Source organism: Pteronotus mesoamericanus, unplaced genomic scaffold (genome assembly GCF_021234165.1).
Source record: "Pteronotus mesoamericanus isolate MK-2021 breed Mesoamerican mustached bat unplaced genomic scaffold, CSHL_Meso_final contig_246, whole genome shotgun sequence".
Taxonomy (NCBI): Eukaryota; Metazoa; Chordata; class Mammalia; order Chiroptera; family Mormoopidae; genus Pteronotus; species Pteronotus mesoamericanus.
The window spans coordinates 13,526,492-13,553,499 of NW_026555104.1; the positions used below are offsets into that span (position 1 = coordinate 13,526,492).

At 39.1% G+C, this 27,008-nt stretch overlaps 1 protein-coding gene across 1 annotated transcript in view; it reads right to left on the reverse strand.

Annotated features, from left to right (window-relative positions):
- Window positions 1-27,008, reverse strand: part of SMG6 (SMG6 nonsense mediated mRNA decay factor) — a 207,411-nt gene that overhangs the window by 172,105 nt on the left and 8,298 nt on the right. The window contains exons 5-8 of the mRNA XM_054573325.1: window positions 26,628-26,734; window positions 26,302-26,380; window positions 17,740-17,850; window positions 17,122-17,334 (exon numbers count right to left, since the gene is read on the reverse strand). Of these exons, the coding sequence (XP_054429300.1) occupies window positions 17,122-17,334; window positions 17,740-17,850; window positions 26,302-26,380; window positions 26,628-26,734 (510 nt within the window). The remainder of the gene's footprint in view (window positions 1-17,121; window positions 17,335-17,739; window positions 17,851-26,301; window positions 26,381-26,627; window positions 26,735-27,008) is intronic.

The following is a 27,008-nucleotide window of genomic DNA, read 5'->3' on the forward strand; positions in this document are numbered from 1 at the left end:
ATCCTCTCTCAACAATGAAAATCAATCTTAGGTATACTAGAAAGCAGGAAAACGGTACTCCATCTCTGTCACTATATTGTTATTAATTGTAGAGGAAAAATTCTGAGTTTAGAGTTAAAGAGAAGAAAATACCAAAAGTATCACAAATCAAAAACCAATCACTCTGCTGGTTACATAGTACACTTAGTTTGTGTTAATTTATCAACCTGTATGGCTTTCATAATATACACTTTTCTGAATGTATATTATACTATAATAGGTTTTTTTGTTAATTACCACAATCTTTTCTGCTGTTCCACAAAAAATGTCTTTATTCTATAGCCAATACCCTTTGTGTCATATGCCCTAACCCCCACCAAGACTGTAACTCTCAGGTGATAGAAATAAAGGTGACTGTGCTGGAAGTTTAGGGCTCTATCTAGGTTCAGAAAGCTACACTGGTGTTAAATACCACATCTGTTGATGGTGTAGACTGTATCTTTATTTTACAGATGTAGAAACAAGAAAAGAGATTAAGAAATCTGTTCACAGAAATAAAAACAGGGATATAATCCAGAATATCTGACTCCTAGTCTGCCATGGACTGTATCACACACTGTATCACGGGACAAAGGGCATCTATTAGTGCCTTATTCAACCTTTTGGTATATGTCACTTCAAAATATTTTAAAAGCCATATTGTTTTACAGATCTGTCCAGAAGTATAAAATAAAATCGGCCAAAAAAATTCCTCAGAGAGAATGTCAACTGATTTACACATAGTTTGCTTTACAAATTAGGACCTAACATCTCAAAGATTTGTAGCACAAATCAGCTTAAAATTTCATTAGATAAAATAAGGTTTTACATCTTTATCAAGAAAGTAACAACCCAGAAAAATGCAAATCCACAGAGGACATTATCTCACTCCTCTTTTCTATATGCTTCAGTAATTGCAGTCCTACTGTGCATGTGAAAGGCAAGAACAGGAATTATTGCCAATGGTTACAACAGAAAGCATAACTTATTCCTAAACCAAGCTGGGCTTGGCTCAGAAAGCTTCCCAGAATGATGGAAGGCATGCTTTAGGATGACTCAACCCTTACTAATGCATAAAATAAAGCAGAGTAGGACTATTTGAAGGATCCACTTCTAGGCTTGGGCCAAATCAAGAGCCCATAAGTATCTTCTTTGTGATAAATCTTCAGTTCCAGCTGAATGATTAGACAGCATCGATGTGGACATCTGTACCATGGCCTAAGATAGTCTAATGATACTCTTGGCTAGGAATCGCAGAAGCAACCACTCACAGTTGCTAACCATACCACTGTTTATATCCATGTTGTTCCTTCTGCCAGAAAGTTTACTATCCACAACTATCTAAAGAACATCTTTCATCCTTCAAAACTAAGGGCAGATCACCTTTCTAAGTAGCTTTCCCTGTTCATCATGAGTTAATATCTTTCTCCTTTGTATTACCTCTGTACAGTGTACATTATTTTTATTATTTCACATGTAACACTTTATTGCAAGTACTTATTTACGTATCCGCTTTTCCTACTGGACGGTGAGTTGTATCTTTGAGGGAAGGACCAATACCATTTACCTTTCTATGTGCAGTGACTAGATTAATGATTAACATATAAAGGTACTCACTAAATATTTATGGAAATGACCTGAATGGGGACAGGGAAAAGCTTGATATTTTCAGAGATAACTAGCTGCCCTGAGAAAACAAGGTTTTACAACTGAATAAGCAAGAAAAAAAAAAGGAATATGCCCACATGAGACTGTGAAACCTCTTAGTTAAAGGAGCATACAAAGGTATATACTATACTGCAAGATAAAATAAAATTAAAACAAGAAAGAGGAGACAAAAAGACAAAGATCAGAGGTAGGTAGTAGTAAGGGCACAACATAAAATGCATGCCAGGAAGTCCTTCACACTTATTAAAGGAAGTTACAAGTTCAGCTCTAACTCCTGGAACAATTAAAAGAGAGAATTATTCTGAATAACACATTCATAAATGTGCATGAGATTTAAAAAAACCCACAGCAGGATTATCTCTTATACTAAAAACAAATTTCTCCCATGAGTTTCAACAAACAAGACACCATGTAATGCAAATAGCAGTGCTTCCCTAGGCCTCTTTAGTAGCCACCTTAATAAAAGCTCATGACCTTACACCAAAGTACAATTCAGTCAAAGCAATACTACTAGAGACCAGTATGTTACCTAGGTAAACAGCTCTCGAATGGTTATAAGCATGAATGGCATGAAAAGAACAAGAGTAAGAGAGAGATGCCTAGTGATTTTCATGGTAAATACTCACTAAATTTTTGGATCAGTGGGTAAATGGAAGACAAACAATTGGAGAAATCACCAAAGTTCTTAAAAATAAAAAATGTGTAATAAATACAGCTTATGGAGACTCAAGCATCAAAAGGAGTCTTGACAATATTTTAAGTTCCTTCTGGTCTAGAGAATCTATATACTAGTACTTGGGAAAATAAAAACTGAGCAGTAACTTCGATATTAAATATTTATGAGTAAAGTGAAAGGCTTCCAAGAGGGGAAAAACCCAGAGTTTTCCCCTGGAGCTAAACAAACAGTCTGCTGCCTGGGGGAAGATCACAAGCCAAGAAAACAACTATTTCATATTCTCCATCTTAGCCCAAACATCAAATCCAAAACAGTGAAATAGAGTAGACAGATAAAATTGTAGAACCTTTAAAAATAAAGAGGAATTGCAGAATCATAGAACTACAAATGCATCTCCCTGAAGAGTATGGTCAGAAACAAAAACCAATATAGGAAATTAGTGAGAAAGGCAACATGGGGAAAACAAAAAGGTCAGTGCAGTCTCTTACCCCACACAACAGGCAGTATGTTATTATATAAAATGAGCTGCTCCCACAGACACATCACCTCACTACTCTATTCTTTTCTATAGCAGCTGCAGATTGAACAAGGATCCAGTGTAAGGGTCTCATTCTTATTTGGAAGGCTCTTCACAGGCTAGGAACTGGATCCTAAGGGACGATTTATAGTCCACCCTTACATACATTCCATTTGGCTGGAACTCAGCAGCTGATTGCTCCCTTGTCTAACTTGGTAAAGAGCCAAAGGAGGACTTGTTTCAGTCAACTCTCCCAGGCTGGAAAATTCTCTAAGCCCAGAGTTCTGGCTTAAGTCTGGATATCAGGTTATTCACGAGATGCCAAAACTACGTCTTTACATTGGCTTTGAAAAAGTCTCTCAAGTACACCACACAGATTCCCACAGATCTCAAAATCATCTGGTCATTAAGACCAAAGATGGCCACTTTTCCTTTCACAGAGAGAGGAACATGCTTTTCAAAGTATGGGCCACATCAAAACAAAAGTTTCATCAATATCAACAATTCTTGAAATGGGGGAACAGCAACAAACACACTCATTAAATGCCCTCCTTCAAACCTTTTTATTCTATGCTACTGAAAACACTCTATTCCACTAGCTACTCGAACACCGTCACTATGATTGATCCCCATATGCCACAAAGAGCCACATCCCAAGTGTGCTTCTCTGACTGGGTGCAAGTGAAGGAGGAAACCTTAACAAGATGTTTTTGATCTCATCAAGCTCCTCATTTGGTAGTTCTCAACCAGAACAGTACCACTCTTCCCAGGAAGTGCTTGGAAATGTGTGTGGGCTAGTACTGGCATCTAGTGGGTGGAGCCAGGAATGCTAAACACCCTGAGGTGACAGGTCCACCGAATTAACGGTCCCCACAACAGGCAGTTACACCCTCATTAACAATTAATATCCTAAATAAAGGACCTCCACATTTACTGTACTCACCCTTCCCAGCTTGTAGAGCAGTAGCAGGTAAACATTTTCTGTAAAGGGTCAGACAGTAAATAGTGTAGGCCTTGTGGGCCACACACATCTGTTATATGTTCTCCTTTTTAAACAACTCCTTATGAAGAAATGTAATAAACCAATTTTAGCTTCCAGGCCACTAGCAGACTTTATTTACCCCTATTCTAGAGCATTACCTGACTCACTGAAGTCTGTTCATATTGAAATGTTCATTAAAATATGATGAAATGTGTTACACAACTCTAATAATGTATACTAGAATTTTAAAGAACATAGTAAGAGCTTCAGAATTTAGACTTAAAATCTAAGAATTGGGACATATATTCAACTTTTAATCACGTAAATAGTTCTCTCGGCTTCTCCTCCCCTGTGCATGCCAGTTATAAGTTTTCTTCTGAATGTTCATTTTCAAATGTGCTACTGAAAAGAACACAGGCAGTCTTACCCTCTCCCTGCAGGATATATGTTACTTCCTATTCACTATGCATGCCACCCAAAAGTCTCTTTAAAATTAATACTGTTAACATTTGCTAAATTGTCTAAACCAAACCAAAGCCTGGAAACTCTGACTGGTATCTGGGTCCTGACTTTCCGGATGGTAACTAAAGGTCACGTGGGGTGGAAAGTGGCCTGTGGGTAACACAGAATACACACATGCACGCGAACAGGATATGTTGGTAACCTGGTTTCCTGAGACCTGGTGAGTTGTGAGAGTTCTCATCAACACCCTTGGGGAAGATGAAAAACCTTAAGCTGGGAAAAACTGCCCATTCTTGGAATTACATTTCTGGCTAATGGGCAGATACACCTCTTCTTACTCCACATTTTACTTGTCTAAAAATAAAAACAAAACAAACACAAAAAAATAAATGAGTATCTGACAAGGTTTCTTCACAGAGTGGAAGCTGGTGTTTGCAGCATGGCTTATGTCACGTCTCAAGCCCAGAAAGACAGAGAGTGTGGTTTTGGTGTTTAACCAGCCTCAGCTGCACCCTGGCACTCTGTTTCTCCCCTCAGAGATCTTTGCTCTGTTAGAGGCAAGAAACCGACCTCACATCTTGAAACAAAACGGCTAGGATAAAAATAAAGCCCTGTAGTGGTTTGGTGACCGGGGTCATGTGGGGCGTTAAGGGTTTGTAGGTAGGGCCAATGTACTTTGAGAACGTCCACTCACTGCCAACCACAAAGACACAAAGAAAGACACCAGCCCAAGAGTCCAGCAGTGATCCAGGCAAGTAGCCCCAGAGTCCTCGCCTGTTAAGGGCTGCTCTTCACAGCACACTTCACATTATTAGTAACTGAAAAACCCAGTCCTGTCCAGACTTTAAAAGTAATCTCACTAAAGTGTTTCTTATGGCCTATGAAAAAAAAGCCAATCTGCAGCCTCTTTCTATAGACTACGGCTTTTATGAACTCCTGTCATCCCAATTTCCCAAATCTCAGTTCACAGAACACTTTTAAATAACTTCCAGGGTAAAAGAATATGACATGAGGTACCTACTGCAAACTATTTTACAAAAGTAAAAGGCTATACAAATGACATGAAGTTACTATAATCCCCATAGCAACCCTGAATATCTGTATGAGATCTACCTTACTAGACATGGAATCTTCATATTCATGAGGCAAAAAAATTAAGCTAACTTTCTCTCCTATGATGATATAATTATGGGGCAATGAAATAATGAAACCACCACAGATAAAACATCTACCTACTAACATACTCAATTCTTCTCCATCACTGTAGATTAAATCAATGATTTATGCTATCTGGCAAAAATCAAGCCAAAAGCTTTTTTGAGTTTATAATGGCACTAGTTCCAGAATCGTCAACCTTAAGGTTCACAACCCTAGGAATTAGAACTCACTCCACTGCAAAGCAAGTCATCTTGCTTACGGAAGCAGGCCTTGTAAAACCATGCTTTGACCTATAGTTGCGTTCATGGGACAGGGGTAGTGGAGGAGTGAGGGAAAGGTGGAGGCATATTAGACGGGTACCACCCACATATCAACAGCTTTCTTTTTAGCACAGTGGTGACGGTGGCGGCAGCAGCAGCAGTGGCAGCAGCAGCAGCAGCTCAGATGCACAAACTATGCAAGGGGCATTGAAAAACAAGACAAATGGTAGGTCTGAAGAAAATGCCACATGCATAAACACACTTTAAAAAACAAGTCTTTAAGCAAGTATAACACGTTGAGCATGTGTAAGCTCTACACTATAGGCCACCTGCTGAGGGTTTCCCACAGTGAAACTGTGTTCCTTTGTTGGCCAATGTCTACTCTGTTGGACCCTTGATTAAATGCAAGAAAAAATATATACTCATATACTATCCAGACTCATAGAGCCATGTACTGAAAGCAAGAAAAGAAAATCATCATTCTTAATTTATAGTGGAACCTCAAATAATAGAACCACCATGGAAACAGGAACACAAGAGACTCAGGCAAGGAGAGCATGCAAAATTTCAGGCAGAAACTATGAATCCCAAATCCAGGAAAACAAGATTCTCACTGTGCCAAAGACTTCAGGTAAGTACTAAAAAGCCTGGGAATAAGGAAAACTAAGTGAAATGAAGTAACTTTATTTCTAACCAACTGGTGTGGTGGATGGCTTTCAGACTTCATCAAAACACAGCCTGAAGCTTTCCATTCACACACTTAGGCATTATAATTTCTTACTTTTCACCAAGCTTTGAAGCAACAGGATGCTGAGGGGGAAAATAATCTTCCCTCGAGCTCTGGGTGTATGCCTCAGTTCCCAGAGGTACAAATTTCATTAGGAAACAGGAGTGATACCTTTGGATTCCTCAGGCTCACTAATGAAGAGAAGAAAAAGAGTGAGCCAATCTGGTAGCAGGACATACTGCTGACTAGTTTCTGGGTCCACACCAGCCCAGCAAAACACCTAAGGCTCGATGATTAAGACACTTCCCTATGTCCAAAGTGAGGCCTGTTTGGGGGAGGGATGCCAACCTTAAACCAAATCTTGGAGAAAAAACTTAAATAGCTCTTAAAAATATGGACTTCAATAACCCATTCTGGTGGCACTCTTAAAGCATGGATCACAAAATTAAATGCCTACACAGGCAATGTTAAGTGAGCAATGTGCGAGTACAGGAGAGTTGGAGGGCTAGTGACAAACTAAAGAACACCAGTCCCTTTAAAAAGGGAGTGGCTGCTACTAGGCTCCGGCCATTGCCAGATCTTGCTAGGAACTTGCTAGGAAACACTGCCAGATCTTGATTGTTTTGCGGTTAGCTAGCTGAAATTTTAAAACAAAACAAACAAAAACCACTATTTGTACCATCTGAACCATGTGATTTAGTCTTAGTATCACTGAAAGAAAGATAATCAGGCACCGAATGCAGTGCAAAATGAAGCACACAGCACCACCTATGAAGTGCTCTTGCCAAAAGGCTGAACCTGAATCTAACCCAGTCTCTAGAGCTAACTCTCACAGGAATGTGGGGAAGGGGGCGGCGGATACTGCAAGCAAGGAAACAGAAAAATCCAGAATGTAAGGATTCCACAGGACTTGCTTCTTCAACAAACTAACGACATGAAGAAAATTTTAAAAATGGAAGGCAGGATTCTTCTTGATTAAAATGTACTTAGGAGACAAAACTATCAAACATAACATGTAGATCTTGATTTGAACAAACCAACTATTAAAAGACATTTGTTAGACAATCTGGGAAATGAAGTTACAGATCAGATACTGAATGATGCCAAGAATGAGCATGGCAATGGCACTGTGGTATGTAAGATATGTCCATTAATTTTTAAAAAGTAGCTATGTAAGTGAAATATGTAGGGATGCAGTGATGTGATATCTACGGTTCACTTTAAAATACTTCAATGGGCCATGGCTGGGTGGCACAGTTGGTTGGAGTATTGTTCCATGGACCAAAAGGTTGTGGGTTTGATCCTTGGTCAGGGTACATACCTAAGATACAAGTTCAATCCCGTCTTGGGGTATGTATGGGAGGCAACTGATCAATATTTCTGTCTCACAATGATGCTCCTCTCTCCCCCCCCCCCACTTCCTTGCTCTCTAAAATCGATAAACATATCGTCTGGTGAGGACAAAAAAATTAAAATTAAAAAAATAAAATACTTCAGTGGGTGTGGGGAGAAAAGAAAGCTGAAACTAATGTGGAAAAATCTTGTTAACTGTTGAATGAATGACAGGCATATGGAGGCTCATTATATTATCAGTATTTTCTCTTGCATGTTAAAATTTTTTCATTATTAAATAAAACTCTTCCAGTCAAAAATAGGTCTGCATTTAGACAGTGGGCTATCAGTTTGTGAACTACCATACATACGTTCATTTTCATTGTTCATTCTCGTCCGAGACAGTTTAAAAAATGCAAAAATATGTCTAATAGCTTAAAAGATCATTATAACAAGAATATAACTATGTAAATAACAGCTACCACCACCAATATATAAGAAGTTATAATAGGCCACTCACCCTTTATATGCATTATCTCATTTAATTTATCATTATCACTACCTTTCAAATCGGGAAACTAAAACTACCAGGTTAAGGAAAATGCCCAATCTCACAGCTAATAACCAATAAAACTTGGACTTGAACTTAGGACTTTCCAAAGCCCAAGCTGTTAACCTCTGCATTATCCTGCCTGGGTAAAATTAATGAAAGCTATCAAGCCGCCAGCCTCTAAAGTGGTACAATGGACTTGCAGGCAATCATTCATGAAAGGATCTCTCCTTTCTCTCAATAGTAATATGCAGGGGGGAGAAAAAAAACAAAGGTAAATAACAATGTGTATGACATACCACTAACAATGTAAGAAAAGGGAGACAGTCATACACAAACACACACATATAAAAGCACACATAATATTTATATTACCTATTCAAAACTATTTCTTTAATTAAAATATATTTTAAAAGGTGACCACTTCTCCACTAGAGCTTTCAATTTCTATTCCCACTGACCTAGAAGCCAACCCCAACACTACTGCCTAAAAACTCCTTCAACTAAAATACAGCTTTACAAAGTCACAAACTTTCTATGCCCAAAGGGCCTCATATTTATCACTCATGCCCCAACTTATCACTAGTCTAAAATGCTTCCTCATGAAATGGGCACTTTCAGACTCAATCTTTCTTGAACTCACTCTTCCTTATTCATGTGGCTAGAGAAGTTTCTTTTATACACAAGAGGGAGGACATTATGGTGTCACTCTAATTGTGCTAGTTTGATAAACAGCAAGATTTAGATAATTGTGTTGACCTAAGAAATTAGAATACCACTTCCTCAACCAGATTCTGGGTTAATAATTAGGCATTTTTTCTCTTCTGGTTTCCCAGGTTAATGGGCACTAGACATTTCCAGTCTAAATGCTGTGCCCTGCATAAACAGGCAAGAAGAACATATCCTAAGACATCAATAGTTATTATCTCTTGGTGGTAAAAACACTGTTTATCTGCATTTCCAAATTTTTTACAAAAAGCATGTATTGGCTTTGGAACTTTTTTAAAGCAATAAAAATATCAAAATGGAAAGGAAAAAAAAACTGTGCCTTACTTAATTAATCAAAGCCAGTGGCAATTTCCTCCAACAACAAAGACACAAAGAGACTATCTCTGTACATCAAAGTTCAGACTGCCTAAAGCACTGTCTAAAAGAGTAGCCCTCAAATTTTAATCAGCAAACTATGGGGCAAAAAATTCAGTCAACTTCCACCCTACCAAAATTTTTTTCTAATTTTTTTTATTTCTTGACTTGAGAGAGAGAACGTAAGAGAAACATCCATTTGGTGTTAAACTTATTTATGCATTCATTGGTTGATTCTTGTATGTGCCCCGACCAGGGATCAAATCAGCAATCTTGGTGTATCAGGAATGCATTCTAAGCAACTGAGCTACCCGGCCAGGGTCCCACCCTAAAAAATTTAACAAATGGAATGGTGTTGTTTTTGTTGAATTAACAATACAGACACAGCCCTGGTTGGTGTGGCTCAGTGGACTGAGTGCCAGCCTGCGAACCAAAGGGTCGCAGGTTTGATTCCCTTTCAGGGCACATGCCTGGGTTGAGGGCCTGGTTCCCGATAGGGGGCACACAAGAGGCAACCACACACTGATGTTTCTTTCCCTCTTTTTCTCCCTCCCTTACCCTCTCTAAAAATAAATAAATGAAATCTTTTTTTAAAAAGAACCAATACAGACACAAGTAAATAATAAGAAATTCCAGAAACAAATTATTTCCAGAATAAGCCCACTGATCACCACCCATGCATACCAAACACCAAACAAGAAAGTTGTTTCAATGAAAGGCTCAGTCTCTCTACCATTCCAACTTTCTTACATCATCTTCCAAGTGACCACAGATTTAGATCCCCTACAAACTCCCTGCTGTGTCACACCTCCTCTCTCTTTCTCATGCTTTTCCTTCTACCTGAAACAGTCTTTCCTCACTCTGCCTAGTTAAGTTTCCCAGGAAGCCTTCTGAATTTGCCCTCCTTTCCTCCTCAAACCCATGCCTCCAGCAGGACTGGACCAAGTGCCCTTCCTCGGGCTTCCACAGTAACCAATGCATACCTCCCTGACAACACTTATTATAATACAGTTAGTCATTATTTGTGGATTTCATAACTGTGAATTCACCTACTCACTAAAACTCACTAGTAACACCAAAATCTACACTCAAGGTGCTTTCACAGTCATTTGTGGACATGTAGAGAGTAGCAAAAAATTCAAGCTCCTCAATACACATGTTCCCAGCTGAGGTGAAACAGGTGACTCTGACTTCTTGTTCAAGCTCTCATACTGTAAACAATTATCCTTTTTATGGTCTATTTAGTGCCACATTTTTCATATTTTTGTGCTTTTTCTTGGTGATTTTGCGGATTAAAATGGTCCCCAAATGCAGTGCTGAAGTGCCGTCTAGTGTTCCTAAGCAACAAGAAGGCTGTGATGTGCTTTATGGAAAAGAACGTGTTAGACAAGTTTTGTTCAGGCCGGACTTATAGTTCTGCTGGCCATGAGTTCAATGTTAATTAATCAACAACAATATTAAGTAAGGTATGTTTTTAAACAAAAACATACATAAAACAAGGTTGCATATTGATGAAATTCTTATTCATCATTGAGCAAGAAGCTCAAGGGAACCTAATCTGCATTTTCCTTGGGCACAATGGTTCAGTATTCACTAATTCAGTGTCTGTGGCAACTTTATAGAACATGTAACTGATGCAAATAACAATAACTGACTGTCTACTGAAACACTGTTTTATGTAGTCATTCCTTCAACTAAACCAGAGGATGGCACACTAGGCACACCTGGCACACAGGCCAAATGTAGCCTGCCCCCTATCTTTGTAAATAAAGTTTTACTGGAGCACAGCCATACTTATTCATTTATGTATTGTCTATCACTACTTTAGCTCCACAACAGCAGAGCTGAGTTTCTGTCATAGAGACCACATCACCTGCAAAGCCTAAAATATTCACTATCTGGCCTTTTTAAAGAAAAGGCTTGCTGACCTATGCACTAGACTCTAAACTCTCAAAGGAAATACCAATGTCATATTCATTTTTACAATCCTACCACAAGGCTGGTACAATAGGACAGGTAAACTAAACTTTACAGTCTCATTGGACCTGGAACACAACCTTCAACTCCAAAAATTCAGAGGTCATTGCGTTAAATTCTGGACCTGAACAAGTCCTTAAAACAGATACTATGCAAATAAACAAAATAAATAATGGAATGTGACAGAAGAACAAGGAACAAAAGTTAAAGACTAAGGTAAACAGTATCATTTGGTAGGTGAAATAAGCTGAGAAATTCAAATAAGAGGCCAAATAACAGGGAGGTATTAGGAGCTACTGTACAGCCCAGTGTGAACACCAAAACGTACATTCAGCAGGGTAAAAGGAAGGAAGATTTGGCAAGAGTTTGGCCAAATATACAATGACATTCCACTTGTCTAAGGACATATTTCCACATACAGCACCAAGTATGTTGTAGGTACAACAGCCACCGTTGGTTGGGGAAAATACTGGAAATGGTAAACTGAGTCATGTTAGAACACAAGAACTCACTAAAGTTCGGGACAAAATCTATCAAAGGCTCCCCTTCTCATTTGCTCATTTTTCCAAGTAGACACACACATGTGTTATATTCTACTCAAGATGCTAATAAAGCAATCAGGTCTGAGAAAATCCTCAGCAGTTCTATCAGAGACCTTTGCTTTTCAGTGTGAAAATTATTTCTAGTTTTATAATTTAATATCCTTAATGAACTCACTATCAGCAACAACTCATTTGCCAAGCAGTATTCTTTTCTGATATCCAAAGGAAACTGAGGCATAGCAGAGGGCATGTCTACTAAATAAAGACTGCTTGGAATCCTGTTAACATTAAATTTGAGTGGCCTAGCTGGTAGGGGAAGAGTTTAAATGGGAGTCTCAATAGTTTAAAAGGATGCCACTTACAGTTGAGGTTCTCCAGGTAGCACGTGCAACACAAACCACATCTCAAGGCTGAAAACCAACAACCCACAAGCTAACCTCCTGCAGCCATTCAAATTCACAGAAAGATCCAAAGCCCATGCTTGGCAGAGAGATAAGAATTAAATGTAGTTGGGATTTTGCTGTCATTACTAACAACCATCTGAAGTCAAATTTTGTTTCTTATTCATGGATCCGAATTTTAGTAGTTTATGCTAGACACTCTAGGAATTGGCAAAGGAACAATTCCTATTAAGGCTAATCACCCAAAAAGGACAACAAAAATGAACAGCATATATTTAAATTACACACATGAGTTAAATAAATGATATACATCTTTAATAATAGGATATCATGCAGCCATAAGAACATACTAAGAAAAGATGTTGTCAGATGGTGGAAATATAGTCAGTTCTGCTATAATGCTTTTGAAAATAAGAATTCAATGCATTGTGATTAACATATTAGGGAGCAATATGACCACGACACAAATTTTACATTTGCTTATGTGTGATTTTGTTCATGAGAAACACCAGATGAACACAGAAAACTTAACCCAACTGAACTGACCTGCACAGAAATACACAAAACAGCTACTGCATTTCACCACATGTACTCATGTTATGAGCCACACCTATCCACATCTGGTGTTAAACTGCCCCGTCTAATATCAAATGCCCACTACTTCATAGTAACTCAAATGCTGCAATCCTTCTGAAGCCCTCTTCTACAGGCCAACTTCAAGTCTTTTTCAAGACAGTATTTACATTATTTCTTCTTAACCAATGAACATGTATAAAATTGTACAACTGTTTTATTAGGTTCATATCTTTTTAAAAAATATGTCACTGAGCACGTTTTTGAGTGATGTTCCCTTAAACCCATTTTCCTCATAAGCTCTGTGGTTTTTATTGTGATTTTGCACAGTGCAGTGATTTTCAGAAATGCTTGTTTAACAATACAGCAGGACTGACTGTATGTCCAAACAATAACTTAAAAAAGCAAATGGCAGATTAATATATGCAGTATAATCTCATTTTATTAAAAATATATTTCATGTGTCTGCAAGTATGTGTGCCTATGTACATACATATAAATGCTTACAAAAAGGTCTGGAAAAATCTCCATCAATAGTTAATAGTGGTATCTCTGAAGACAAGAATATGAGTGACTGTCACCTTAAACCTTAAGTACCTTATTGCCTGATTAAATACAATGAATTGGGGGTACTTCTGCATTTTTAAAAATACCCTTTAAATCTTTCCAATACTAGAAGTACTGAAAGAGTGATTATTGCACAATGTGATGTCATCCACCTGCTTAAAATTCTCAATACATGAACGAAACTTCTCAATATTTATAAAGGATCTGGCCCCTCCTGTCTTCTCCAGCCTCATCCCTCACTGTTCTTCCCCTCCTTTATACATTCAATTAAGATTTATTTAGAATCTTCTATCTGCAGGCACTGGGCATAAAGAGAAAATTACAACAGATACGAACCTGACTCTCACAGAAATTTGAATCTAGCAAGGGAAAGATCTTAACCAGCAACAACAAAGCTGCACCTAAAATTACTTAATAAGAAATGTCGTATTACAAAGGGAAAAAAAGTCAGGCTCAGGAATCAGGAAAAGCTTACCTGGAAATGGAAGTGATATTTATGCTGAGGATTCAAGGATACGTAAGAAAGGGACTGATAAGGGGAGAAGAGCATTGCAGGCAGAGAGAATGTGCAACAGCAAAAGAGCCAGGAAAGAGCTTGGGCCCTTCAAGGAAAAAGCCAGTATGTTCAATGAACAACAAAGAGGAAAAGAGAGGTATAAGGTAAGGTTAGCAACAGCAGGAGCTAAATCACGTGGGGCCCACAGACTATGCTAAGGATTCTGGACCTGATTCTAGGAACAAACAGATACAACTAAAGACTTTCAAGTATGGAAGTGAAATGATGAGGTAACTCACATGGGTTACTGTCTAAAAACAAAGGCCTAAGGAGGACCAGAAATAATGTGGAAAGGCCATCAAGAACTTCTTACAATAGTCCATGGATTTCTAAAGTGAGAGCTTAGACTAGGATGATAGGAATGGAAACAGAAAAGTAGATGGATTCAAATTCTGTTTAGCAGGCAGATTCAATAGCTCTTGGTATTGATTGGATGTGGAGGTACAGAAAAAGGAGGGGTAAAGAATGACTCAGGTCTCTAGGAAGATTACTTCCCACATCCTAGCCTCCAGCCATACTGAACTACTTGCAGTTTCCTAAGCCTTCATGCCTCTTTCAAGCTTTCATGCCTCTGAGTGGAAATGCCCTTTACATCATCCTTCTTCAGCTGCAAAATGCTTCTTCATGCCAGACTTCCCTAACCATGTTCCAATTAGATGCTCTAATTGCATGCTCCCTCAGCCTCTCATGTTTACCTTTATCACAGCACTTGGAACACTGCATTATAATCATATATTTATGTTGCTGGGTCTTCCCCACATGGCTGTGCGCTCCCTGTGGGTAAAGGTAATTTTTGGTTGTTTAATCTCTGTATCCCCAATGCTTATTCACTCAAATATATGTGAATAAATCCCCACTCTCATCAACTGTATGTACTGAGGAACAGAGAAAGCAAGCTGAGTTCTTGGGGCCTAATGTAAGAAAGAGAATAATATGGGAAGCTGAGATGGGCCTGAGAAAGCAGGTATAAAAAACACAGTGTGGTTTCCTGACTGGATAAACGAAGAGCTGTGAAACTGCAGACTTCTACCTCAAGGGCTGGTAGTCCAGAGCTAAAAGCCCAAACTTGGAGATGTAAATTTAAAAGAAATTAAGAGAAGTAAAAATTACCCAAAAATGATCTATAGGCTGAAAATATATAAACAGTTTCACAAATAGTTTTGAAAACAAAATTACCACATTTTACTCTACATACATGTATAATTATTTAAAATTTTTTATATATTCACTTATTTGTATAGTTTAAAATAATAAAATTAAAGTGGATGCAATGACAGCTCACATGCTGAAAATGCCTTTTCTGAGATGGACATAATAAAAACACAAACTTATACACAAATTACTTAATCAATCAATAAACAAACAAACCTAATGGAAGAGAAAGATCTATAAAAGATTAGTCATAACCTTTATGAGGGATAATCCCCAACCTTCAGGCCATGGCCAAAGGAAGCCATTAAAATGCTTTCTCATGTTGTCATTATTACTTTCATTTTAAAGATTGTTAAACTGTGGAACTAACCCAATAGAACAATTTACCATATTCAAATAGGCATCCAGGGACTATAGTATCCAAACTAGAAGAGGTCAGCAGTGAGGGATTCTACCACTGTAGCAACTCATCAGAAGCACCGTAACATGGAGTGGGGTGGGGGGATCCCTGCACAATGGCACATAGGAAGTTGGTAATTTCATTTATCTGCAATGACTTCTTCAAGTCATCCAGAAGTACAGCAAAAGACTAAGAATATAGGAATATAAATGAAAATTTTACATTAAACGACAAAGGAAAAGTCTTCCTATCCCATAACTGACTCATTCTTAGCGGACAACCATGCCTCCAACTTCAAAGAGAACATAGAAAACATCAAAAAGGCCCTCCCTCATCTTCCTCCTAAAATACCCACAAACCTATTTGTAACCCCACTTACCTATTCCTCCTTCCCCTCAAGCATAAGAAAGGGATCTCACTCTCTTCTAGGTTAACTCCTTCACCTGTGCTCTGAATCCCACTCCCTTCCTAGCCTCTGCCTGCTATCTAGCTTCTTTCTTTCTTAGATCTTTAACCTAGTTATTACTCTGTTTTCTCCTAAAGTGACTGTGCCTACTCTCAAGACTTCTTTATCATCTATAAGAGAATATCCTCAAATATCTTCATCTCTGAGCTAGACTACCCTCTCCTCAGCTTCAGATCTGTTAGCCTTTAAAACTCTCCACTTCAATGGCCTATAAAGGTTCCAACATGTCCAAAACTAACTCAGCATCCTTCTCCGAAAACCAACTCCACTAACACCAACTTTATTCCCTATCTCAGAGGGTGGACCATCATCCACCCAGTTTCTAAGCCAGGAACCCAGGTGTCACTTTCAACGTCCTCTTCTCCCACAGTGCCTCATGCCCAAACAAGTCCTTTCGACATCAACCTCCTTAATATACCTCGTATCTGTTCACTTCTCTCAATCTCCAAAGCCATTCCCTGGTTCAGATCTTCTTCACATCTTGGATTATTGTAGCACCCACCTACTATTCTTTTATTTCTAGTCTAACTTTTTACCAAACTTTTCATAAGTTTTCACATGCAGCCAAAGTTATATTTCTAAAATACATATCTGACATGTTATTTTCCTACTTAAAGCATTCAGTAGCTCCCTACTACCTTCAGATGAAGACAAAATGATTTACTGCATGATCCCTCAGGATCTGGTCCCAGTTTACCCCACCCCTCACTCCACTATGAATTTTACTCTCAAGGCCTAATGAACCAGCCATTTGTAGCTTTCTTACTATGCTCTCCCTTCCTAGCTTCACCAAAATCCCATACTGAATCCTAAAGCATCATATTGATGACCCAAGCCCAAAGCAGCAAAAAATTTTTATCCTATACTAAGTAAATCGTCATTTAGAAAAATCACTTTTACTAAATTCTGCAGTGCCACATAGTGGTGAGAGAGGGAAGCGCATAATAAAGATGAAGTGTGCAGTGACGGTGCAGTGTGCCTCACAGGTGTGTGTACCAGGGCACCCACACTTACTTAACTCATCTTGCTCATTACATTACCCTCAAAAACTTACATCACTGGGGCTCAGGCTTCCCAACCCATTCTCCTGCTCGGAATTCTTCCCAGACTCAGTGCCCTGAGACGAGCGGGGATGGGATGGGTGAATCCAGATCTCCAGGCGAGTAGTGTCATCTCCAACATGCCGGAGAGTAGACTTCTTTCCTTTCCGCCACTGGTCAGGGCTCAGTTCCAATTCCTCATGTTGCTTCTTTTCCATCTGTTCCGCCTATACAACATACACACACACACACACGCTCAGACTCTCCTGGGATTTAGCAAATAAAGACAAGTGCTTACCTCACCTGAGTTTGTTGCCCAAGGACTATAAAATGTAAAAACTCTGCCACAGTTCCAAAGTAGCAGAGTTTAAAACAAAAAAGTAGCAGAGTACCATCTGCTTTGTCTCATAAAAGTTATTAATTCTATAAACTAGATGCTATGGAACCTGTACACTCAATGGTTTCAGAGAGCTCTCCTAAAGATGAGTTTGGTTTTGCATAGGCACTGCCTCCCATCACTAGAGCCCAATGGACCCCTTGAGCACATTATTTGTCATTCCCTTAAGCACACAGAGGCACTAAGGGAAAGACGTTCTTCTAGGAAGGAATGAGTCTGCCTCATCCCCACTCACCTTTCGTTTGGTCTCTTCAAACAAGCTCATAAGACTCTCCTTGGCAGTCAGGATAGGATTGCTGGCAGCTAAACTGCGCATATAGTAATACACAGCGTCAAGCTTCCTCCTCTGTGGAAAGAGGCCAGAGGCACTGAGTCAACCAATTTTCTTCCTGAGCCCATCAGCTGACCCAAGAAACCCTATTATCTCTCCCAACCTGTGCCCCAAGCTGTGAGGAATTCTAATAAGAAAATCAGAATGTTATCCACAGAAGGAGCCATGGCAATTACATTAGAGAGATCTCTTCTTGCACAATACTATTCCTTATATGCAGAGGTACTCTAAGAGCCAAGTATTCATAAGGGGGGAAAAAAAGAATAAAGAGCCTCATAAAATATAAAAGCCAATTATGTCATTTTTAGAGGGAAAAAAATGTTCAACTCACCTAGTAATTTACTGTTTTTAAAAATTATAAGTAACATTGAGCGCTGGCCAAAGGGTTGCTGGTTCAATTCCCAGTCATGGCACATGCCTGGGTTGCAGGCCAGGCCCTCAGTAGGGGGCACACAAGAGGCAGCCACATACTGATGTTTCTCTCCCTCTTTCTCTCTCCCTTCCCCTCTTTCTAAAAATAAATAAATAAAAGCTTCAAAAAATAAAAAATAAAAATTATAAATAACAATGGCAGTATCACCGAGTAAGCATAACTAAACATGAGGCAAGTGATCAGCACTTCACAGATTTTATCTCTAAACCTAAGGACACTGACACAAAGTTATTATTATTCCCATTTAGAAATGAGGAAATGGGAGATCTCAAAAAACTGTAAAGAACTGTCACATGACCCAGCAATTCCACTTCTGGGTATATGCCCAAAAGAATTGAAAGCAGGGTTTTGAAGAGACCTTTGTATATTCATGTCCATAGCAGCATTATTTGTAATGCCCAAAAGGTGAAAGTGTCTACTGAGAGATGAATGGCTAAACAAAATGTTGAATATACATACAACTGAATATTATTTTGCCTTAAGGAGGAAATTCTAATATAAGCTGTAACATGAACGAACCTTGAAGATACAATGCTAAGTGAAGTAAGTCAGTTACAAAAAAACAAATACTACATACTGTATGATTCCACTTATATAAATACCTAGAGCAAGCAAATTCATAGAAACAGAAAGTAGAAGGGTAGTTGTCAGTGGCTAGAAGGAGGGAAGAATGGGGAATGGTTGTTTCTTAGGTATAGAGTTTCAGTTTTGTAAGATGAGGAGAGTTCTGAAGATTGGTTGAAAAACAATGTGAGTGTGCTTAACACTACTGAACAGTCCATTTAAAAATGGGTAAGATGTAGCTTAGCTGGTTGGGCATCGTCCCACAAACCAAAATGTTCTTGGTTCGATTCCCAGTCAGGGCACATGACTGGGTTGTAGGCTCGGTCCCTTCACAGGGCCAATTGATGTTTCTCTCACACATCAGTATTTCTCTTCCTCTCTTCCTCCCTCCCTTCCTTAATCTCTAAGAATAAATAAATAAAGTCTTTTTTAAAAAAATGGGTAAGCTGGTAAATTTTATGGATATTTTACAATGAGAATTTTTAATATTTTTTATTTTAAAAAGACTGGGCAAAGATCTAATAGACATTTCTCCAAATGTCCAATAAGCATATGGAAAGACGCTCAATATCATTAGCTCTTGGGAAATGCAAATCAAAACCATAATAAAATATCACTTCAGCCCTGGTTGGTGTGGCTCAGTGGATTCAACACCAGCCTGCGAGTCACCAGTTTGATTCCCAGTCAGGGCACATGCCTGGGTTGCTGGCCGGGTCCCCAGCATGGGACACACGAGAAGCAACCACATATTGATGTTTCTCTCCCTCTCTTCCTCCTTCCCTTCCCCTCTCTCTAAAAATAGATAAATAAAATCTTAAAAAAAAAAAAAGAAAAAGAAATATCACTTCAGAGTCACTACATTGGTAGGTATCAACAAACTAATTCTAAAGTTTATATGAAAAGGTAGAAAAGCCAGAACAGCGCACACATTATTGAAGGAGAAGAACAAAGTTGGAAGATGGATATTACCTGACTTCAGGACTTACTATATAAAGTCACTCTAATCAAAACAGTGCAGTACTAGCTTAAGAATACAAAAAATAGATAAGTAGAACAGAGTAGAGTCAAGAAATAGATCCACACAAATAAAGTAAGCTGATCTTTGACAAAGGAGCAAAGACAATTCAATGGATTAAGGATAGTCTTTTCAATAAATGGTATTTGAACAACTGGACATACACATGCAAAAAAATGAATCTATACACAGACCTTATACCCTTCACAAAAATTAACCCAAAATGTAAAATGCAAAACTATATAACTCCTAGAATATAACATAGGAGAAAATCTAGGTAACCTTGGGTTTGGCGATGTCTTCTGAGATACAATACCAAAATCACAATCCATAAAATAAAAACTGAGAAGTTGGATTTCATTAAAATTAAAAACTTCTGCTCTGTGAAAGACACTGCTAAGAAAATGCAAAGACAAGGGACAGACTGACAAAATATTCACAAAACACATATCTGATAAAGAACTGTTATCTGAAACATACAATGAACTCTTAAAACTCAACAATAAGAAAACAAACAATCTAATTTAAAAATGGGGCAACGGCCCTGACCAGTGTAGGTCAGTTAGTTAGGTGTCATCCCACAAACCAAAAGAGCACCAGTTCAATTCCCAGTCAGGGCACATACCTGGGTTGCAGGCCTGGTCCCTGAAGTTTCTCTCTAACATCAATGTTTTTCTCTCTTTTTTTCTCCCTCCCTTCCCTTCTAAGAATAAATCAATATAAATCTAAAAATGAGCAAAAGAACTAAATAGACACCTCCCAAAAGACATAAAATGGTAAAAAAAAAACTTATGAAAAGATGCTCCACATATGTCACCAGGGAAATGCAAATTAAAACAATGAGATACCACTACAACACCTATTAGAATGACCAATATTCAGAATGCTGACAACACCAAATGCTGGCAAGGATGCAGAGCAACAGGAACTCTCATCTGCTGCTGGTAGGGATGCAAAACAGCACAGCTGCCTTGGAAAACAATTTGGAAGCTTCTTCCAAAACTACATATGTATACTCTTACCATACGATGCAGCAATTACACTCCTTGGTTTTACCCAAATGAGCTGAAACCTTATGTCCACATGAAAACCTGCACACAAATATTTATAGCATTTCTATTTATAATATCCTAAATTTGAAATTAATCAAGATGTCTTTCAATTAGGGGAATAAACAAATTGTGATACATCCATACAACAAAAAGAGCTATAAAGCCATGAAAATAACCCTAAATTCATATAAATAAGTGAAAGAAGTCAATCTGAAAAGGCTACATACTGTATGGTTCCAATTACGTGGCATTCTGGAAAAGGCGAAAGTAGAGAGAGAGTGAAAATATCAGTGATTGCCAGAAGTTCAGGGGAGGGAAGAGAGGCAACAGGTGGAGGCTCGAGCACAGGGTATTTTTAGAGCAGTGAAACTATCCCGTATACTATAACAGTAGATACATGTCACTGTACATTTGCTCAAACCCACAGAATGTACAACAGTAAAAGTGAACCTTAATGTAAACCATACCCTTTAGTTAATAACAACATATCAATACTGGCTCATCAATTGTAACAAATATATTACACTAATGTAAGATAATAATAGGGAAAATTGAGGGAGAAGAAGGAGCTGAGAGAGTATATGGGGCTCTTTGTACTTCCTTCTGAATTTTTCTATAAACCTAAACTGACCAAAAAAGTAAAAAGAAAAAATATTAGCCCTGGCTTGTGTGGTTCAGTGGACTGAGCACCGGCCTGCAAATCAAAGGGTCGCCAGTTCGATTCCCAGGCACGGCATATGCTTGGGTTCCGGTCCAGGCCCCCAGTGGCAGGAATGAGAGAGGCAACCACACATTGATGTTTCTCTCCCTCTCTTTCTCTCTCCCTTCCCTTCTCTTTAAAAGTAAATAAAATATTTTAAAATATATAAAGTAAAAAAGTCCCCAAATTATGGGGGGAGGGGGGCCCACAATGAGATATGACTTCATACCCACTAGGCTGGTCATAATAAAAAAAAACAAAAGTAACAAATGTTAGCAAGAATGTGAAGCAATCAGAACTCTGGTACACTGCTGATGGGAATGTAAAAGGGTACAGCAGCTATGAAAGGAGTTGAGTAGTTCCTCAAAAAGTTAAACATAGAATTACCATATGACCCAGCAATTTCATACCTAGATATAGACCCAAAAGGGTCAAAAACAGATACTCAAACATTTCACAAAAGCACTATTCACAATGGCTGAAAGGTGGAAACCACCAAAATGTCTAACTGATGAGTAAATAAAATCTGTTATATCCGTACAATGGAATATTATTCATCCATAAAAATGAAGTACGGATACATTATACAACATGGAACTTCAAAGACTTAATAATAAATGAAAGGAGCAAGATATAAAAGGTCATATATTATATTATTCCAATTACAGGATACATCCAGAATAGGTAAATCCAGAGACAGAAAGCACACTAGTGGTTGCCACAGGCTAGGGTACAGGAAGAATGGGGAAGTAATGGATATAAGCTTTTCTTTTAAAGTAATGAGAATGGACTTCTGGTCAAGATGGAAGCATAGGTAAACATGGCTCGCCTCCACGCACAACCACATCATAATTACAAGTAAGCTATAAAAGAACCATCACACAAAGCCATCAGAAATCAAGTTGAATGGAAAAGTCTGACAACGACAGAATTAAAGAAATCACATCCATCCAGACTGGTAGGAAAGGCGGAGACAAGAGACAGTGAATGGGCTGGTCCCAACCCACATGTGGTAGGTAAAAATTGGGAGAAATATCTTGGGAGTGAGGGATCCCAGCCCACACCAGGACCCCCAGCCCAGGGTTCTAGTGCCAGGAAGATAAGTCCCACAATTTCTGGCTATAAAAACCTGCAGGGATTGAGTTGGTGGAAAAAACTGCTGGATTCCCAAGCAGTTCCTCTTGAAGGGCCTGTACACAGACTTACTCAGACTCACTCCCTCTGAGCTCCAGCACGAGGGAAGCAGCTTGAAGGGCACCAGTGGCATACAGGGGGAACCAAAGTGTCTGGCATCAGGGCAAAAGCTGGGGGCCAGCTTTCTCTCTGAGAGAACTGTGAGCAGAAGCCATTGTTCCTTATCTGAGCCCTCCCCAAACTGAGCCACAGAACTGGCAGCTGGGGGCCATATCTGAGACTCCATCAACCTGGCTCACACTGTTTGCCCTGCCCTGGTGACTCCCTGTGGCTCTGCTCCACCCAAGAACTTAGGAACGTGAACTTACAGGCCTATCCAAGTGGCTTTTCCATATGAATGGCTTGTCTTGTCTTGGCTCATGCTTCAGATCTTCCTAAATCCTCTCAAATAAGCAACAGCAGCCTCAGTGAACCCCCAGCCCCCATACCTCTTGCTAAGTGACCCCAGGCCCGGCACTAGCAGCAGCTGGCCTTGGTTCACAGCCTGGCCTTGCCTGGCCACCTACAAGCCCAGTACAAGTAGCAGCCATCTGCAGATCACTTTATAGCTTATGCCAAGTGGCCCCAGACAGAACACAGGTGGTGAGTGATCTTAGTCTGCACCACCCGGGAAAACACCAGAGCCTGAGCACCCACTGGACAGCTAGACTAAATCGGAGCACAACCACCCAACCACCTCCACAAGCGACACATTCAAGGGGCACGCTCTGTGGGCTCCAGAGCCCTGCTGAAGTGAGTTCTGCTCTTTGGTATGGGCCCCTGCATAGCTGATCCCCCACAAAGGGCAGAGGTGGCGGGTAGCAGGTGGTCATAGCCAGTCCTTACAACTAACTGGCCTGGGTAAAACCCTCCCATTGACCTGTCAGCAGCACTCAAGGCTCAACTACAAGAGGAGGGTGTCCTCAGCCCACACAAAGGGTATACCTCAAGTACCCAGCTTAGGTGATAGGGGAGGCTGTGCCACTGAACCCTACAGTACACCTACTACATTGGGCCATGCTACCAAAACAGGGAGTCATAGCAGCTCTACCTAAAACATAGAAACAAACACAGGGAGGCTGCCAAAATGAGGAGACAATGAAAGAACAGATCAAAACTCCAGAAAAGTGTTAAATGAAATGGAGATAAGCAATCTATCAGATGCAGAGTTCAAAATACTGTTTATATAAGGATGCTCAAGGAACTCAGTAAGGACCTCAAGAACATAAAAAAGATCTAGTCAGAAATGAAGGATATACAACTGAAATAAAGAACAACTTACAGGGAATCAACAGTGAAGTGGATGAAGCCAAGAATCAAATCAATGATTTGGAATATAAGGAAGCAGAATATACAAAATAAGAACAGCAAGAAGAAAAAAGAATCCATAAAATGAGGATAGTGTAAGAAGTCTCTGGGGCAACTTCAAGTGTACCAACATTTATATCACAGAGGTGGTCAGAAGAGGAAGAGAAAGAACAAGAAATTGGAAACCTATTTGAAAAAACAATGAAAGCAAACTTCCCTGATTTGGTGAAGGAAATGGACATGCAGGTCCAGGAAGTACAGAGAGTTCCAAACAAGATGGATGCAAAGAGGCCCACTCCAAGACACATCATAATCAAAATGCCAAAGATTAAAGATAAAGAAAGAATTTTAAAAGCAGTGAGATAAAAGCAGTTATTTACCTTCAGGGGAGTTCCCATAAGACTGTCAGCTGATTTCTCAAAAGACTTTGAAGGCTAGAAGGGATTGGCAAGAAACATTCAAACTCATGAAAAGCAGGGACCTACAACCAAGGTTGCTCTAGCCAGCAAAGCTATCATTTAGAATCAAAGGGCAGATAAAGAGCTTCCCAGGAAAAAAAAAGGGAAAGGAGTTCGTCATCACCAAACCATTGTTATATGAAATGTTAAAGGGACTTATTTAAGATAAAGATCAAAACTATAAACAATAAAATGACAATAAATACATTATCTTCTCAACAATTGCATCTAAAAACCAAACTAAGCAAACAAGTAGAAGAGGGACAGAATCATGGCTACAGAGAACATTTTGATGGTTGCCCAGGTGGGGGGAGGGGAGCTTTGGGGAAAGAAGTACAGGTAGTTACAGAATAGTCACAGTGATGTAAAGTACAGTATAGGAAATGGAGTAGCCAAAAAAAGTATAGGCATGAACCATGGACATGAACAAAGGTGTGGGGATTGCCTGAGGAAGTGGAGAGTGCTGGACAATTATATTTCATTGATTATGCTTTTATGGGGACAACTGTAATAGCCTATCAATAAAATATAATTTATAAAAACCAAAAACACCTTGAAAAATAAAGTAATGAAAATGTCTTGGAACTAGACAGAGTTGATGGTTGCACTATTAATGTACTAAACGTCACTGGATTTTGTAAATAATAAATTATTTATAAATAAATGATAAACTGTGTGAATTTTACTGCAATTCTTTTAAGCCACTGAGAAAAAAATTAAATTATATTTTCTAGTTAACAAGCAACATGACAATTCATTCAATAATTACAAAGAAGAAAGACTAGAAAAGGAGACGAGAAATGAGAAAGAAGAAAAAATAGAAGACAGATAAAGAGAAGAGGAGAATAAAGCTACAAAGAAGTGCGGGAAAAAAAATCACAAAGAGAATAGGACAGAAGTAAAAAGCAAAGAGATATTCAACAGATTCTGAAGGAAGTATATCAGTAAACTGCATTACTTAGCAATTTCAATCCATAATTATTAGGTGTTTCTTTGAATCTTTTGTGGAATAAATAATAATAAATTATATTAACTCAAACATCATGTGGGCAGTGAATTTTACAGCATTAAGGAAACTCTCCCTGCTAATGAGCATGTTAGCTGCCTCTTATGCTTGGATCTTTGGTACCTCCCATTGGCCCCCACCCTTTCCCCTTCAATTCAGCTTCCTCTCTAGGAGCTCTGTCAGATTCCAAGGTTCTCTGTTAGAGCCACATTTAGAGGCGGTTGGTATACTCCAGAGGGGTATGATTTGGCATTTACTGTGCTTCTGCTAAGGAGACTCCTTAGGTGAAAAGCTAAGAGGGATAAAGGGATGATATGAAGAAAGGAAACAAGGATCTGAGTACTTGGGGCTAATTGAGGACTTTAAGAGGGAGAGGTAGAGGGAGCTTTATTTTCCTTCTAGAAATAAGTAACCTAGTTCAATGAGATAGGAAAGAAAGGCAAGACAAGATTCAGAGCAGAAGCTTTGGTCAAAAATAGAGTGGTTTGGCTGGAATGTGAGCATCCCCCAGGGAACTTAAGTGCAGTGAAAGTGGATAAAGTACCGACTCAATTTAAGTGAGGGATCCCTGACAACTTACCTCTAAAAGTAACAGTAATAAAAGGAGTTTGAGGATGTGAGGCATAAGGGGATATATTTTGGGTTACAGTACTCCAGCTGAATAGATGAAATATAGCTCCAGGAGCTGATGCTATCAAAATCCGTATTTCTATGATACTGCCTCCAGAATGCTTCCCCTGTCCACAGGATTTCTTACCGTATACACTGCCAGCAAAGCCAACTGGTTATAGGGGCGCCCATTCTTGGGAGCAATGTGTTGGGCCTTCAGGTACCAACTGGAATAGAAAAACAGTTTAAAAAGATGCTAGTTCCATATCCACTCTTCCCCAACTCATCAGACGATATTCCTTACTACTTAAGACATAAGCTGGACCTTGGAGTGGTAAAGTATGACTATAGAAACCAATAAGGACACCTGTAGGACACCCATATAGGAGGCAGGTCATGTGGCCCATTACTCGTAGTAGGACTTAACTGAAAGGCACATAGGAGAAGAAGCAAATGTACAAGAAACAAAAGTACCTGCGTGCTTTCCCGTAGTTTGCTGTGTCATTGGCTTGTTCCCGATACCTAGCAATATCTCCTTGACAAATCATACACCGTTGGGCACTGATCAAGGCGTATTTTACCTTTAGGAAAAACAATCAGTTAACAGCATACCCAAGAAATGCTAATTTCAATCCTAAAGGACAGGCATGGGGTCAAAATAACAGAGCAGCATTGATTAAGGCACTAGCAATCCTCAATAAAGTAAAAAGTTTTCAGTCTAACATTAACCAGCAGGAAAAAAAAGAAAATGCCAACACAGTGTAATGGAACATTTACTGAGAAAGAGTAGCAGAAGAGAGAGGGGTCATTCTTATTTTGAGTCCCAGACAAATGGAATAAAACATTCTGAAACTA